General features: G+C 59.6%; 1 protein-coding gene across 1 annotated transcript in view; it reads right to left on the reverse strand.

The window, feature by feature from the left end:
• parp12b (poly (ADP-ribose) polymerase family, member 12b) overlaps nt 1-8,822 on the reverse strand; it is a gene marked incomplete at its 5' end in the record, with an annotated part of 18,492 nt that extends 9,670 nt beyond the window's left edge. The window contains 2 exons of the mRNA XM_079263435.1: nt 3,280-3,415; nt 8,509-8,822. Coding sequence (XP_079119561.1) covers nt 3,280-3,415; nt 8,509-8,822 — 450 coding nt within the window. The remainder of the gene's footprint in view (nt 1-3,279; nt 3,416-8,508) is intronic.
• Nucleotides 8,823-16,471: the final 7,649 nt, after the last annotated feature.

Consider the following 16,471-nt stretch of genomic DNA (forward strand, 5'->3'; position numbering starts at 1 on the left):
GGTAAACGGGGTGAGACGGAGGTAAACGGGGTGAGACGGAGTTAAACGGGGTGAGACGGAGGTAAACGGGGTGAGACGAAGGTAAAAGGGGTGAGACGGAGGTAAAGGGGTGAGACGGAGTTAAACGGGGTGAGACGGAGTTAAACAGGGTGAGACGGAGGTAAAAGGGGTGAGACGGAGTTAAACGGGGTGAGACGGAGGTAAACGGGGTGAGACGGAGGTAAAAGGGGTGAGACGGAGTTAAACGGGGTGAGACGGAGTTAAACGGGGTGAGACGGAGTTAAACGGGGTGAGACGGAGGTAAAAGGGGTGAGACGGAGGTAAACGGGGTGAGACGGAGGTAAAAGGGGTGAGACGGAGTTAAACGGGGTGAGACGGAGTTAAACGGGGTGAGACGGAAGTAAACGGGGTGAGACGGAGGTAAACGGGGTGAGACGGAGGTAAAAGGGGTGAGACGGAGGTAAAAGGGGTGAGACGGAGGTAAACGGGGTGAGACGGAGGTAAAAGGGGTGAGACGGAGGTAAACGGGGTGAGACGGAGTTAAACGGGGTGAGACGGAGTTAAACGGGGTGAGACGGAGGTAAAAGGGGTGAGACGGAGGTAAACGGGGTGAGACGGAGGTAAACGGGGTGAGACGGAGGTAAAAGGGGTGAGACGGAGTTAAACGGTGTGAGACGGAGGTAAACGGGGTGAGACGGAGGTAAACGGGGTGAGACGGAGGTAAACGGGGTGCGACGGAGGTAAACGGGGTGAGACGGAGTTAAACGGGGTGAGACGGAGGTAAACGGTGTGAGACGGAGGTAAACGGGGTGAGACGGAGGTAAACGGCGTGAGACGGAGGTAAACGGGGTGAGACGGAGGTAAACGGGGTGAGACGGAGGTAAACGGGGTGCGACGGAGTTCAACGGTGTGAGACGGAGTTAAACGTGTGAGACGGAGGTAAACGGTGTGAGACGGAGTTAAACGGGGTGAGACGGAGGTAAACGGGGTGAGACGGAGTTAAACGGGGTGAGACGGAGGTAAACGGGGTGAGACGGAGGTAAACGGGGTGAGATGGAGGTAAACGGGGTGAGACGGAGGTAAACGGGGTGAGACGGAGGTAAACGGCGTGAGACGGAGGTAAACGGGGTGAGATGGAGGTAAATGGGGTGAGACGGAGGTAAAAGGGGTGAGACGGAGGTAAACGGTGTGAGACGGAGGTAAACGGGGTGAGACGGAGGTAAACGGGGTGAGACGGAGGTAAACGGGGTGAGACGGAGGTAAACGGGGTGAGACGGAGGTAAAAGGGGTGAGACGGAGGTAAACGGGGTGAGACGGAGGTAAAAGGGGTGAGACGGAGGTAAACGGGGTGAGACGGAGGTAAACGGGGTGAGACGGAGGTAAAAGGGGTGAGACGGAGGTAAACGGGGTGAGACGGAGGTAAACGGGGTGAGACGGAGGTAAAAGGGGTGAGACGGAGGTAAAAGGGGTGAGACGGAGGTAAATGGGGTGAGACGGAGGTAAACGGGGTGAGACGGAGGTAAAAGGGGTGAGACGGAGGTAAATGGGGTGAGACGGAGGTAAACGGGCTCGTCCGCGTTGTTTTCTTCCCGTTGTTTCTTACTGTTGCCGTATCTCCAGTGGTTCTGTTGGGTCTGCTAAAGACGTGGGACCTGGTTTGTTAGAAAACTTGGGGTCTCGGCTCTAAAACGTCAGACCCGGACCGGGGGAACCGTTCATGCGGGTGTCGTTCAGTCCGAGTGTTCGTGAAGCAAAAAGAGCAGCGATGAAAGAGACGCAGCGGTTCAACACCTCTATTTCCCTCCAGTTGTAAACATTTGTTCATAAATAGAAAATGATAGAAAGAAAATAAGCTGCTGCTGATTTATCTGCGTGTGTGTGGACCGCTTCCATACTCTGTGTGTGCATGCGTGCAGCGATGCGTGTCTGTTAGAACATACACTTATTACAGTCGCAGGACTAATGTGGGATAAAAACTTCTTGTTTGTCTTTATTAGTCTGTCATGTGATTGTGATGGAAACCCAGCAGCTCTTCAGATGAAGAAGGAGCAGCTCCTTCCAGAGGAAGACTACATTCCTGCCCTTCAGACCACCAGAACCCCTGCTCATCATAACAGCTACATATTCTGCTCTCCTGCTTTTTACTTTACTTTTACAAACACTCTTTATCAGACAATAGTTCTAATCTAATGTAAATATGTAAATTGTATTATGTTAGTGTGTTTTATTATTACATTCTGTTTACATTACATAACATGGCATTATCCACCCATCCATCGTCTGCCGCTTATCCGGGGTCGGGTCGCGGGGGCAGCAGCCTAAGCAGGGAAGCCCAGACTTCCCTCTCCCCAGCCACATTTGCCAACTCTGCGGGGGGATCCCGAGGCGTTCCCAGGCCAGCCGAGAGATGTAATCCCTCCAGCGTGTCCTGGGTCTTCCCCGGGGTCTCCTCCCAGAGGGACGTGCCTGGAACACCTCACCAGGGAGGTCCAGGAGGCATCCTGACCAGATGCCCGAGCCACCTCAACTGGTTCCTCTCGATGCGGAGGAGCAGCGGCTCTACTCTGATCTCCTCCTGGATGACCGAGCTCCTCACCCTATCTCTAAGGGAGAGCCCGGCCACCCTGCGGAGGAAACTCATTTCAGCCGGCTGTATACGAGATCTCCTTCTTTCGGTCACGACCCACAGCTCATGACCATAGGTGAGGGTAGGAACGTAGATCGACTGGTAAATGGAGAGCTTCGACTTCTGGCTCAGCTCCTTCTTCACCACGACAGACCGGCGCAGAGTCCGCATTACTGCAGACGCCGCGCCGATCCGTCTGTCCATCTCACGCTCCATCCTTCCCTCACTCGTGAACAAGACCCCGAGATATTTAAACTCCTCCACTTGAGGCAGGACCTGACTCCCGACCCGGAGAGGGCAATCCACCCTATTCCGGCTGAGGACCATGGTCTCAGATTTGGAGGTGCTGATTCTCATCGGTCTTATGTGACCTATCAGCTCCTCCATTAAGGATAGACTGGTAACGACTGGTAACCAAACATTCGTAACGGCCATGGCACAGTGCGGAATAAACGGGTCATGACTTGGATGCTTTATAAAGGTTCTGGTACTTGCTATTTTATTCACAAAGAATACTTTTCACAAACTTCAAGTGAGGCCTCCAGCAAGGAGTCTGAGAGGCATTAAGAGCATTGTTGATGGTTTTAAACGGGACACGAGGATTGTGACAGTTGGATGAGATGATCTCAGAGAAAAACCTTGAGATGGCGCACCTCTGGCAGCAGGGTTGGGTCATTCTGCAGCAGCAGCAGGAACAACTCGCTCTCCTTCAGGTCCTGCAACGTGCACTCTCTCAGTAATTTGTAGTTGTGATTCGACTGGATGTCGTGGGAGAACTTACACGGTTTCCTGTTAATAAGAATGTAAAGGTTAAAGATCTGACATCAGAAACATCCTTTAAAAAAAAGGATATTTTCTGTAAAATCTAACAACATGGTCCCAACCCTGATCCCAACCCTGGTCCAAACCCTGGTCCTAACCCTGTTACCGAACCCTTGTCCCAACCATGGTAACAACCCTGGTCCCAACCCTGATCCCAACCCTGGTCCCAACCCTGGTTCCAACCCTGGTTCCAACCCTGGTCCCAACCCTGGTCACAACCCTGGTCCTAACCCTGGTTCCAACCCTGGTCCCAACCCTGGTCCCAACCCTGGTCACAACCCTGGTCACAACCCTGTTACCGAACCCTTGTCCCAACCGTGGTCATAACCCTGCTCCTAACATTGGTCTCAAGCCTGGTAGGTAACCCTGGGACCAACCCTGGTCCCAACCCTGATCCCAACCCTGGTCCCAACCCTGGTCCCAACCCTGGTTCCAACCCTGGTCCCAACCCTGATCCCAACCCTGGTCCCAACCCTGGTTCCAACCCTGGTCCCAACCCTGATCCCAACCCTGATCCCAACCCTGGTCCCAACCCTGATCCCAACCCTGATCCCAACCCTGGTCCCAACCCTGATCCAAACCCTGATCCCAACCCTGGTCCCAACCCTGATCCCAACCCTGGTCCCAACCCTGATCCCAACCCTGGTCCAAACCCTGGTCCTAACCCTGTTACCGAACCCTTGTCCCAACCATGGTAACAACCCTGGTCCCAACCCTGATCCCAACCCTGGTCCCAACCCTGGTTCCAACCCTGGTTCCAACCCTGGTCCCAACCCTGGTCCCAACCCTGGTCCTAACCCTGGTTCCAACCCTGGTCCCAACCCTGGTCCCAACCCTGGTCCTAACCCTGTTACCGAACCCTTGTCCCAACCGTGGTCATAACCCTGCTCCCAACACTGTTCATAACCCTGCTCCTAACATTGGTCTCAAGCCTGGTAGGTAACCCTGGGACCAACCCTGGTCCCAACCCTGATCCCAACCCTGGTCCCAACCCTGGTCCCAACCCTGGTCCCAACCCTGGTTCCAACCCTGGTCCCAACCCTGGTCCCAACCCTGGTCCTAACCCTGGTTCCAACCCTGGTCCCAACCCTGGTCCCAACCCTGGTCCCAACCCTGGTCACAACCCTGGTCCTAACCCTGTTACCGAACCCTTGTCCCAACCGTGGTCATAACCCTGCTCCCAACACTGTTCATAACCCTGCTCCTAACATTGGTCTCAAGCCTGGTAGGTAACCCTGGGACCAACCCTGGTCCCAACCCTGATCCCAACCCTGGTCCCAACCCTGGTCCCAACCCTGGTCCCAACCCTGGTCCCAACCCTGGTCCCAACCCTGGTTCCAACCCTGGTTCCAACCGTGATCCCAACCCTGATCCCAGCCCTGATCCAGACCCTGGTCCAAAACCTGGTCATAACCGTGTTCGGTAACCCTGGTCCCAACACTGTTCATAACCCTGCTGCCAACATTGGTCTCAACCCTGGTAGGTAACCCTGGGCCCAACCCTGGTCCTAAACCTGTTAGGTAACCGTGGTCCCAACCCTGGTCCTGACGCTGGTCCCAACCGTCTACGGTAACCCTGGTCCCAACCAGTAACCCTGGTCCTAACCCTGGTCCCAACTCTGGTCATAACCCTGGTCCCAACCCTGGTTTATAACGATGGTCCCAACCCTGGTCCCAGTCTGGTCCCAACCCTGGTTTATAACGATGGTCCCAACCCTGGTCCCAGTCTGGTCCCAACCCTGGTTTATAACGATGGTCCCAACCCTGGTCCCAGCCCTGGTCCCAGTCTGGTCCCAGTCTGGTCCCAGCCCTGGTCCCAGCCTGGTCCCAGCCCTGGTCCCAGCCTGGTCCCAGCCCTGGTCCCAGTCTGGTCCCAGCCCTGGTCCCAGCCCTGGTCCCAGCCCTGGTCCCAGCCCTGGTCCCAGCCCTGGTCCCAGTCTGGTCCCAGCCCTGGTCCCAGCCCTGGTCCCAGTCTGGTCCCAGCCCTGGTCCCAGTCTGGTCCCAGTCTGGTCCCAGCCCTGGTCCCAGTCTGGTCCCAGCCCTGGTCCCAGCCCTGGTCCCAGCCCTGGTCCCAGTCTGGTCCCAGCCCTGGTCCCAGTCCTGGTCCCAGCCCTGGTCCCAGTCTGGTCCCAGCCCTGGTCCCAACCCTGGTCCCAGCCCTGGTCCCAGTCTGGTCCCAGCCCTGGTCCCAGCCCTGGTCCCAGCCCTGGTCCCAGTCTGGTCCCAGTCCTGGTCCCAGCCCTGGTCCCAGTCTGGTCCCAGCCCTGGTCCCAGTCTGGTCCCAGCCCTGGTCCCAGCCCTGGTCCCAGTCTTGTCCCAGTCTGGTCCCAGCCCTGGTCCCAGCCCTGGTCCCAGTCTGGTCCCAGTCTGGTCCCAGCCCTGGTCCCAGTCTGGTCCCAGTCTGGTCCCAGTCTGGTCTCAGCCCTGGTCCCAGTCTGGTCCCAGCCCTGGTCTCAGCCCTGGTCCCAGTCTGGTCCCAGCCCTGGTCCCACTCTGGTCCCAGCCCTGGTCCCAGTCTGGTCCCAGTCTGGTCCCAGCCCTGGTCCCAGCCCTGGTCCCAGTCTGGTCCCAGCCCTGGTCCCAGCCCTGGTCCCAGCCCTGGTCCCAGCCCTGGTCCCAGTCCTGGTCCCAGCCCTGGTCCCAGTCTGGTCCCAGCCCTGGTCCCAACCCTGGTCCCAGCCCTGGTCCCAGTCTGGTCCCAGCCCTGGTCCCAGCCCTGGTCCCAGTCTGGTCCCAGCCCTGGTCCCAGCCCTGGTCCCAGTCTTGTCCCAGTCTGGTCCCAGTCTGGTCCCAGCCCTGGTCCCAGCCCTGGTCCCAGCCCTGGTCCCAGCCCTGGTCCCAGTCCTGGTCCCAGCCCTGGTCCCAGTCTGGTCCCAGCCCTGGTCCCAGCCCTGGTCCCAGTCCTGGTCCCAGTCTGGTCCCAGCCCTGGTCCCAACCCTGGTCCCAGTCTGGTCCCAGTCTGGTCCCAGCCCTGGTCCCAGTCTGGTCCCAGTCTGGTCCCAGCCCTGGTCCCAGCCCTGGTCCCAGCCCTGGTCCCAACCCTGGTCCCAGTCTGGTCCCAGCCCTGGTCCCAGCCCTGGTCCCAGTCTGGTCCCAGTCTGGTCCCAGCCCTGGTCCCAGCCCTGGTCCCAGTCTGGTCCCAGCCCTGGTCCCAACCCTGGTCCCAGTCTGGTCCCAGCCCTGGTCCCAGCCCTGGTCCCAACCCTGGTCCCAGTCTGGTCCCAGCCCTGGTCCCAGCCTGGTCCCAGCCCTGGTCCCAGTCTGGTCCCAGTCTGGTCCCAGCCTGGTCCCAGCCCTGGTCCCAGCCCTGGTCCCAGTCTGGTCCCAGTCTGGTCCCAGCCCTGGTCCCAACCCTGGTCCCAACCCTGGTCCCAGTCTGGTCCCAACCCTGGTCCCAGTCTGGTCCCAGTCTGGTCCCAGCCCTGGTCCCAGTCTGGTCCCAGCCCTGGTCCCAGCCCTGGTCCCAGCCCTGGTCCCAGTCTGGTCCCAGCCCTGGTCCCAGTCTGGTCCCAGCCCTGGTCCCAGCCCTGGTCCCAGCCCTGGTCCCAGCCCTGGTCCCAGTCTGGTCCCAGCCCTGGTCCCAGCCCTGGTCCCAGCCCTGGTCCCAGCCCGGTCCCAGTCTGGTCCCAGTCCGGTCCCAGCCCTGGTCCCAGTCTGGTCCCAGCCCTGGTCCCAGTCTGGTCCCAGTCTGGTCCCAGTCTGGTCCCAGCCCTGGTCCCAGTCTGGTCCCAGCCCTGGTCCCAGCCCTGGTCCCAGTCTGGTCCCAGCCCTGGTCCCAGTCTGGTCCCAGTCTGGTCCCAGCCCTGGTCCCAGTCTGGTCCCAGCCCTGGTCCCAGCCCTGGTCCCAGCCCTGGTCCCAGTCTGGTCCCAGTCTGGTCCCAGCCCTGGTCCCAGCCCTGGTCCCAGCCCTGGTCCCAGTCTGGTCCCAGCCCTGGTCCCAGCCCTGGTCCCAGTCTGGTCCCAGTCTGGTCCCAGCCCTGGTCCCAGCCCTGGTCCCAGTCTGGTCCCAGTCTGGTCCCAGCCCTGGTCCCAACCCTGGTCCCAGTCTGGTCCCAGCCCTGGTCCCAACCCTGGTCCCAGCCCTGGTCCCAGTCTGGTCCCAGTCTGGTCCCAGTCTGGTCCCAGTCTGGTCCCAGCCCTGGTCCCAGTCTGGTCCCAGCCCTGGTCCCAGTCTGGTCCCAGCCCTGGTCCCAGTCTGGTCCCAGCCCTGGTCCCAGTCTGGTCCCAGCCCTGGTCCCAGTCTGGTCCCAGCCCTGGTCCCAGTCTGGTCCCAGTCTGGTCCCAGCCCTGGTCCCAGCCCTGGTCCCAGCCCTGGTCCCAGTCTGGTCCCAGTCTGGTCCCAGCCCTGGTCCCAGCCCTGGTCCCAGCCCTGGTCCCAGTCTGGTCCCAGCCCTGGTCCCAGCCCTGGTCCCAGTCTGGTCCCAGTCTGGTCCCAGCCCTGGTCCCAGCCCTGGTCCCAGTCTGGTCCCAGTCTGGTCCCAGCCCTGGTCCCAACCCTGGTCCCAGTCTGGTCCCAGCCCTGGTCCCAACCCTGGTCCCAGCCCTGGTCCCAGTCTGGTCCCAGTCTGGTCCCAGTCTGGTCCCAGTCTGGTCCCAGCCCTGGTCCCAGTCTGGTCCCAGCCCTGGTCCCAGTCTGGTCCCAGCCCTGGTCCCAGTCTGGTCCCAGTCTGGTCCCAGCCCTGGTCCCAGCCCTGGTCCCAGCCCTGGTCCCAGCCCTGGTCCCAGTCTGGTCCCAGTCTGGTCCCAGTCTGGTCCTTTGTAAACCTCTTTCTGTAAGCCAATTTCAGTGACGTCACTGTGATGTTTACCAACAGCTGAGTTGAATAAACATCCAGACTATCATCATCATCATCACCAACACCGTGTCCTTCCGCCTCCCAGTTTCTGTTTCCTTAACTTTCGCTCTGCTTTTTCACTGCAGCACAGAGTCATTGTTCTTCCGCAGCGAGAGAAAATAGTTCCAGTCTCTTTCCCTTCCTGGAACTGGAGGAACGTGGCCCCCCGTGGAATCTGTTTTCTTTCTGTGGCAACTGTGTGCGCGCACGCTCGTACGTCTCACCTGCCCTTGCCGAACCTGCAGGTTCCGTAGATGAAGAACTTGCAGAGGTGCAGCTGCTGGCAGCCCTCGCACGGCTCCTCGCGCGCGTAGTTCCGGCAGAGGCGCAGCGACGTCCGGGCCACCACCCTGCAGTCCCCGGCGGGCTCGCGGACCAGCAGGAAGCGCGCGCAACCCTGGATAAGGAAGATGAAGTCTTCCTCAGAGATGTTGCAGCGCTGCTGCAGCTCCCGGTGCAGCCGCAGCAGCGGCATGGATCCGCCGCTGCCGCACAGGCGGCTGGTGGCCGCGACCACCGCGCGGTGGGTCCACGACATGCCGCGCGCGGTGAGGAGGAGAGATGGAGCACGAGCTGGACCTGATCCGCGTCGCTGCAGGGTCAGCTCCAGATGTCAGAACCACCAAGCTGCTTCTGGGTTGTATCACCATGGAAACAGACTGGAAACCCGAACTGGTTCTGTAAATCAACACCAGTGAAGCTCCGCCTCTCAGCCAATCAGATGACAGGAAGCGGTAAACAAGAGGAAATCGTCATCTTTCCACATTTTACCTCGTCAGTTGGTGAATTGATTTGTACAGAGGCTGTAAAGGGACAAAAAACCACTGAGTTCTGGCGCGCATGGGAAACTGGATGTGCTTTCTGCACGGACCGTCTCGTTCATGTCGGCTGCATCTGAAAGCTTCTACAGAGATATCATCCTCGTTGTTTTATCTCTAAAAGACACTTAAAGCGACTTTTAAAGTCTTGTGGTCTGTTTTGGTGCAAACTGTCCACCAGTTTCCGACTTCCGCGGAGAATCCGGGAGCTGAGCGGATTGACAGCTGCATGGTGGCGGCGGCCCAGTCAAAGCTCCTCCCGACTAGCAGATGATTTCTGACTCGCCTGAAATATTGCAACTGGTGTCGCTGCTGCCTGCAGGAGAAGTTTCTTGGAAAGCCAGACGGGTTTTGCTGTTTCAGATGGGGGAGCCACGGAGGAACCGTCTGCAGGGATCTCAGAGACGGTCTGGACTGGGAGCCAGGCCCAGGACTCTGGTGTTAACCTCCACACCCAACCGCAGGACCTGCAGTTACAGAACCGCGGTGCGAACCAGACATGGCTGCAATGTCCGCCCCTCCAGAGTTCAGCGGCGAAGCCGGCCTCCACCGCAGGCTGCTGAACGACACCAGGATGAAGCAGCGGGGGTTCCGGTCATCTGGTGACCCAAGCCGAAGATCAGCCAATCAAAAAGCCCCAGAGGACCTGGTACCTCCTCGGTCGGCTGTTGACTCTGAATGTTCGCTCCTGTCTGGGTCCGGCCATCTCGTTTCCTCTCCATAATGAGGAGTGTGTTCCATCAACACAGTCACGCGGTTCTCCTGGCACTACAGCAACCATCCTCTTCATCAGACGAAGGGATCGTTCTTTAGGAACCGCTGACTCAGCGGTCGGATGCGATTTTAACATCCACACATGGACTGTGGAAAGTGGACATTTCAGGTCCGTTCCCACCTCAGCAGGCGAGTGTCTAGAAATGGGTTTTCCCAGTCTGACCATTACAACCAACAGAGCTCCCCACCATCCCAGTAAACCGTCACAGAAACAGTCTTAGGCATAGAGCGTCCCACTGCCAGACTACTGCATCCAACATCCAACAGAACTTTCCTGGAAACGCAAACATGGCCTTATAAATGTCTGCTTCCCCCGGAACACAAATGTCATCATCAGGAACCTGGTTTTCTCTGGAGACTGGAACCTGGTTCTGATGCTCCGCTTTCAGGCAAGGAAGGTAGAACGTCAGTGGAACTGCAAAGTTCCATTTTAGCCAAAGTAATCTCTTCTAACATTTATTCTTCGTTTGATCATCATGCTTTAGTCCTTTTATACAATAAAACAGACATAAATACAATAAAAACTGGTTCATGCTGACGTTCACACTGACACCAGATCTGGTGAAACAACATCACGGTCTGTGCCGTGCTAGCAGTGCACGCGTTCACCGGACCCGACCGTAAGCAGGATGCCCGTTGGTCCAAACTGGTCATTTGGCCGCGGTCCCGGATCTGGTCCGCAGAATCTACAACAACATGGAGAAGATGTCTGCTGGAGTTGGTGGAAATTGACCCAGGAAATTGGACCAGGTGGAACCAGATAGAACGATGTGGAACCAGGTGGAACTTGGTGGAACCAGGTGGAACGGTGTGGAACCAGGTGGAACTTGGTGGAACCAGGTGGAACGGTGTGGAACTTGGTGGAACGGTGTGGAACCAGGTGGAACCCGGTGGAACGGTGTGGAACCAGGTGGAACATGGTGGAACCCGGTGGAACTCAGTGGACCGGTGTGGAACCAGGTGGAACCCGGTGGAACGGTGTGGAACCAGGTGGAACGGTGTGGAACCCGGTGGAACTCAGTGGAACGGTGTGGAACCAGGTGGAACCCGGTGGAACGGTGTGGAACCAGGTGGAACTCGGTGGAACGGTGTGGAACTCAGTGGAACGGTGTGGAACCAGGTGGAACTCGGTGGAACGGTGTGGAACCAGGTGGAACTCGGTGGAACGGTGTGGAACCAGGTGGAACGGTGTGGAACCCGGTGGAACATGGTGGAACCCGGTGGAACTCAGTGGAACGGTGTGGAACCAGGTGGAACCCGGTGGAACGGTGTGGAACCAGGTGGAACTCGGTGGAACGGTGTGGAACCCGGTGGAACTCGGTGGAACGGTGTGGAACCCGGTGGAACTCGGTGGAACGGTGTGGAACCCGGTGGAACTCAGTGGAACGGTGTGGAACCAGGTGGAACTCGGTGGAACGGTGTGGAACCCGGTGGAACTCAGTGGAACGGTGTGGAACCAGGTGGAACCCGGTGGAACGGTGTGGAACCAGGTGGAACTCGGTGGAACGGTGTGGAACCCGGTGGAACTCGGTGGAACGGTGTGGAACCAGGTGGAACTCGGTGGAACGGTGTGGAACCAGGTGGAACCCGGTGGAACGGTGTGGAACCAGGTGGAACTCGGTGGAACGGTGTGGAACCAGGTGGAACTCGGTGGAACGGTGTGGAACCAGGTGGAACTCGGTGGAACGGTGTGGAACCCGGTGGAACTCAGTGGAACAGTGTGGAACCAGGTGGAACTCGGTGGAACCAGGTGGAACTCGGTGGAACGGTGTGGAACCAGGTGGAACGGTGTGGAACCAGGTGGAACTCTGTGGAACGGTGTGGAACCAGGTGGAACTCGGTGGAACGGTGTGGAACTCGGTGGAACGGTGTGGAACCAGGTGGAACTCAGTGGAATGGTGTGGAACCAGGTGGAACCCGGCAGAACTCAGTGGAACCAGGTGGAACTCGGTGGAATGGTGTGGAACCAGGTGGAACTCGGTGGAACCAGGTGGAACTCGGTGGAACGGTGTGGAACCAGGTGGAACGGTGTGGAACCAGGTGGAACTCGGTGGAACGGTGTGGAACCAGGTGGAACTCGGTGAAACCAGGTGGAATGGTGTGGAACTTGGTGGAACGGTGTGGAACTCGGTGGAACCAGGTGGAACGGTGTGGAACCAGGTGGAACTCGGTGGAATGGTGTGGAACCAGGTGGAACTCGGTGGAACGGTGTGGAACCAGGTGGAACTCGGTGGAACCAGGTGGAACGGTGTGGAACCAGGTGGAACTCGGTGGAACGGTGTGGAACCAGGTGGAACTCGGTGGAACCAGGTGGAACCAGGTGGAACGGTGTGGAACCAGGTGGAATGGTGTGGAACCAGGTGGAACTTGGTGGAACGGTGTGGAACTCGGTGGAACCAGGTGGAACGGTGTGGAACCAGGTGGAACTCGGTGGAACCAGGTGGAACTCGGTGGAACGGTGTGGAACCAGGTGGAACTCGGTGGAACCAGGTGGAACTCGGTGGAACGGTGTGGAACCAGGTGGAACCAGGTGGAACGGTGTGGAACCAGGTGGAACTCGGTGGAACGGTGTGGAACCAGGTGGAACTCGGTGGAACCAGGTGGAACTCGGTGGAACGGTGTGGAACCAGGTGGAACTCGGTGGAACCAGGTGGAACTCGGTGGAATGGTGTGGAACCAGGTGGAACTCGGTGGAACGGTGTGGAACCAGGTGGAACTCGGTGGAACGGTGTGGAACCAGGTGGAACTCGGTGGAACCAGGTGGAATGGTGTGGAACCAGGTGGAACTCGGTGGAACGGTGTGGAACCAGGTGGAACTCGGTGGAACGGTGTGGAACCAGGTGGAACTCGGTGGAACCAGGTGGAACTCGGTGGAACGGTGTGGAACCAGGTGGAACTCGGTGGAATGGTGTGGAACCAGGTGGAACTTGGTGGAACTCGGTGGAACCAGGTGGAACTCGGTGGAACGGTGTGGAACCAGGTGGAACTCGGTGGAACCAGGTGGAACTCGGTGGAACGGTGTGGAACCAGGTGGAACTCGGTGGAACGGTGTGGAACCAGGTGGAACTTGGTGGAACCCGGCGGAACTCAGTGGAACGGTGTGGAACCAGGTGGAACTCGGTGGAACGGTGTGGAACCAGGTGGAACTTGGTGGAACCAGGTGGAACCCGGCGGAACTCAGTGGAACGGTGTGGAACCAGGTGGAACTCGGTGGAACGGTGTGGAACGCTTGTCCTGGTCCATGTCAGACTAGTTACCGTGGTAATTCTGTTAAAGAGTAATCCTGGTCTGGATTGAACCGGTTCACCAGAGCAGGTTACCATGGTAACTATCCTGGTATATTAGAACGGTATATGGACGGATGAAGTACTTTCATCTGTGATCAGGGTGTATCACCATATCAAACTGTTGCCATGGACACATTCCTCGTAATTCCAGGTTTTCCCAGAATGATCAGACAGACTCTGAACGTGGTCCAAACATCATCTGATGTTGTCCTGATCCCAACCCTGTCTCCGGTCCGGTTCTGGACTGGACCTGGACTTCAGCCTTTAAGAGAAGACAGTTCATGACGGATCGGTGAAAAGAAAACAAAGCCAGCTGTAGTCTGAACATGTCTTTAATGTGAACACAAGCCGATTCAGGAGCACCACAGGCTGCAGCTGGCCCGGGTCACACGGCCCGGGTCGCGCGGCCCGGGTCGCACGGCCCGACCTGGGTCGCGCGGCCCGGGTCGCACGGCCCGACCTGGGTCGCGCGGCCCGGGTCGCACGGCCCGACCTGGGTCGCGCGGCCCGGGTCGCACGGCCCGACCTGGGTCGCGCGGCCCGGGTCGCACGGCCCGACCTGGGTCGCGCGGCCCGGGTCGCACAACCCGGGTCGCACGGCCCGGGTCGCACGGCCCGGGTCGCACAACCCGGGTCGCACGGCCCGGGTCGCACGGCCCGGGTCGCACGGCCCGGGTCGCACAACCCGGGTCGCACGGCCCGGGTCGCACAACCCGGGTCGCACGGCCCGGGTCGCACAACCTGGGTCACACGGCCCGGGTCACATGGCCCAGCCCAACCTTCACCTGCCTGCTGCGGACCAGGTGGGACTGACCCCGCCTGGTCTGAGCGCGATGTGGGCGGAGCTGCACACAGAGCCTGGACTGATGACGGAACCGGAGCTCAGAATCCCGACCAGAACACACGGATCGGTTTCATGTACGACCCAGTTCCGATAAAGTCCAGTCAGGTCATATTTTAGGAACAGGTGAGTAAAAGGAGCATTCTCTCTCAGGTGGAAGACTCAGAAGGAGTCTCTGTATGCTGGGACCAGGCTGGACGCTGGTGATCTCCTGCACTGTAACATGGTTCTGGACAGGAAACCAATGCATGGACTCAGGAAGATTCCAGCAGTTCAGGCTAAAATCCACACATGCAGGTGAAAGCTCCATCATATGTGAAGAGGATCCAGAAACACGCCGTCTTTCTGGACCAAAGCTGGTTTAGACCGGTATGAGACCTGCTGATGAAGCAGGGAAGACCTGGTTCAACCACTTCCTGCATCAGAACATTCAGAACTGCAGCAGCCTCCCACATGTCTACAGATGTTAGAGGAAGAGGAGATGCTAATGATGCTAACATCACCCTGAAGCAACTCTTTAAACAAACAAACCTTGTCCCGGCATACAGAGATTCCTTCTGCTTTACCTTTCCAGCCTCCAGCTCCGACTTCTTGTGTTTCTGCCCTCAGATTCACAATCAGCTGATATTTTATACCAAATGAGAAAATGTTCCGACTTTACTGGACCTGTATATGTGAGGACTAAACTCCGCCCCCTCTGAGCTACAGGTGTGGAACCAGGAAGAGGCGGAGCTTGTGTTGGCGGGTCAGAACGAGGCCAGAAGAACCTCCAGACCGATGGTCGGATCCATCCGTCATCGTGTCGTGTGACGTCGTCCGGGTCACGTCGTCACCCTGATGACATCACCATGACGACATGGTGACGTCATGGCGACGGCAGGTCTAGAAAACACAGAAAGTCTAGAAAAGGTTGAAGGAAACATTCAGCAGACGTTTGAGGAGCCTGCAGAGCTGGTGGACACCAGGAGACCCTGGTCCAACCGCAGGAAGTAGCACCATGTGATCATGTGGGCGAGGCCTTCACTTTGACTGACAGGTGCTAGGTCCAATCAGAAAGTGCAGCAGCTCTGCGGTAGGTCTCTGGTTCATGAAGGAGCTGTCGGCACCGGGCCGAACCAGAACCGTAACAGAGCAGTTATTTCATATTTAACACCATCATTTAGTCACATTCACTGGATCAGAACCGTGTGGATCAGAACCGTCTGGATCAGAACCGTGTGGATCGGAACCACGCGGTTCTGAACCGGGAAGTGTAAGCAGATCTTCACCGTCATGCGGAACATCAACGAACACCAAGAACAACTGAAGCCTCGGACTCCGTCCAACATGCTGGACGAGAGCGGAGACAGAAGTGACATCATTGGAGCGCCACAGAGAAACAGCCAATCAGCAGAGAGGGAAACCAGCTGACCTGCAGCCAGGATAAGGCTCGTCCAATAGGAGTCCAGATCTTCAGGACTGGTCTGGGACGGCTTCATGAGGACACTGAAAGCTGGGACCAATTAACCGTCGGGTCGTCCACCGGGACGTCGCGTTGTCCACCGGGGCGTCGGGTCGTCCACCGGGGCGTCGGGTCGTCCACCGGGGCGTCGCGTCGTCCACCGGGGCGTCGCGTCGTCCACCGGGACGTCGCGTCGTCCACCGGGGCGTCGCGTCGTCCACCGGGGCGTCGGGTCGTCCACCGGGGCGTCGCGTCGTCCACCGGGGCGTCGCGTCGTCCACCGGGGCGTCGCGTCGTCCACCGGGGCGTCGGGTCGTCCACCGGGGCGTCGGGTCGTCCACCGGGGCGTCGCGTCGTCCACCGGGACGTCGGGTCGTCCACCGGGGCGTCGCGTCGTCCACCGGGGCGTCGGGTCGTCCACCGGGGCGTCGCGTCGTCCACCGGGGCGTCGCGTTGTCCACCGGGGCGTCGCGTCGTCCACCGGGGCGTCGCGTCGTCCACCGGGGCGTCGCGTCGTCCACCGGGGCGTCGGGTCGTCCACCGGGGCGTCGCGTCGTCCACCGGGGCGTCGGGTCGTCCACCGGGGCGTCGCGTCGTCCACCGGGGCGTCGGGTCGTCCACCGGGGCGTCGCGTCGTCCACCGGGGCGTCGCGTCGTCCACCGGGGCGTCGGGTCGTCCACCGGGGCGTCGCGTCGTCCACCGGGACGTCGGGTCGTCCACCGGGGCGTCGGGTCGTCCACCGGGGCGTCGGGTCGTCCACCGGGGCGTCGCGTCGTCCACCGGGGCGTCGCGTCGTCCACCGGGGCGTCGGGTCGTCCACCGGGGCGTCGCGTCGTCCACCGGGGCGTCGCGTCGTCCACCGGGGCGTCGGGTCGTCCACCGGGGCGTCGCGTCGTCCACCGGGGCGTCGGGTCGTCCACCGGGGCGTCGCGTCGTCCACCGGGGCGTCGGGTCGTCCACCGGGGCGTCGCGTCGTCCACCGGGGCGTCGCGTCGTCCACCGGGGCGTCGGGTCATCCACCGGGG

Source organism: Telmatherina bonti (genome assembly GCF_933228915.1).
Source record: "Telmatherina bonti genome assembly, chromosome: 23".
In the NCBI taxonomy this organism is placed as follows: Eukaryota; Metazoa; Chordata; class Actinopteri; order Atheriniformes; family Telmatherinidae; genus Telmatherina; species Telmatherina bonti.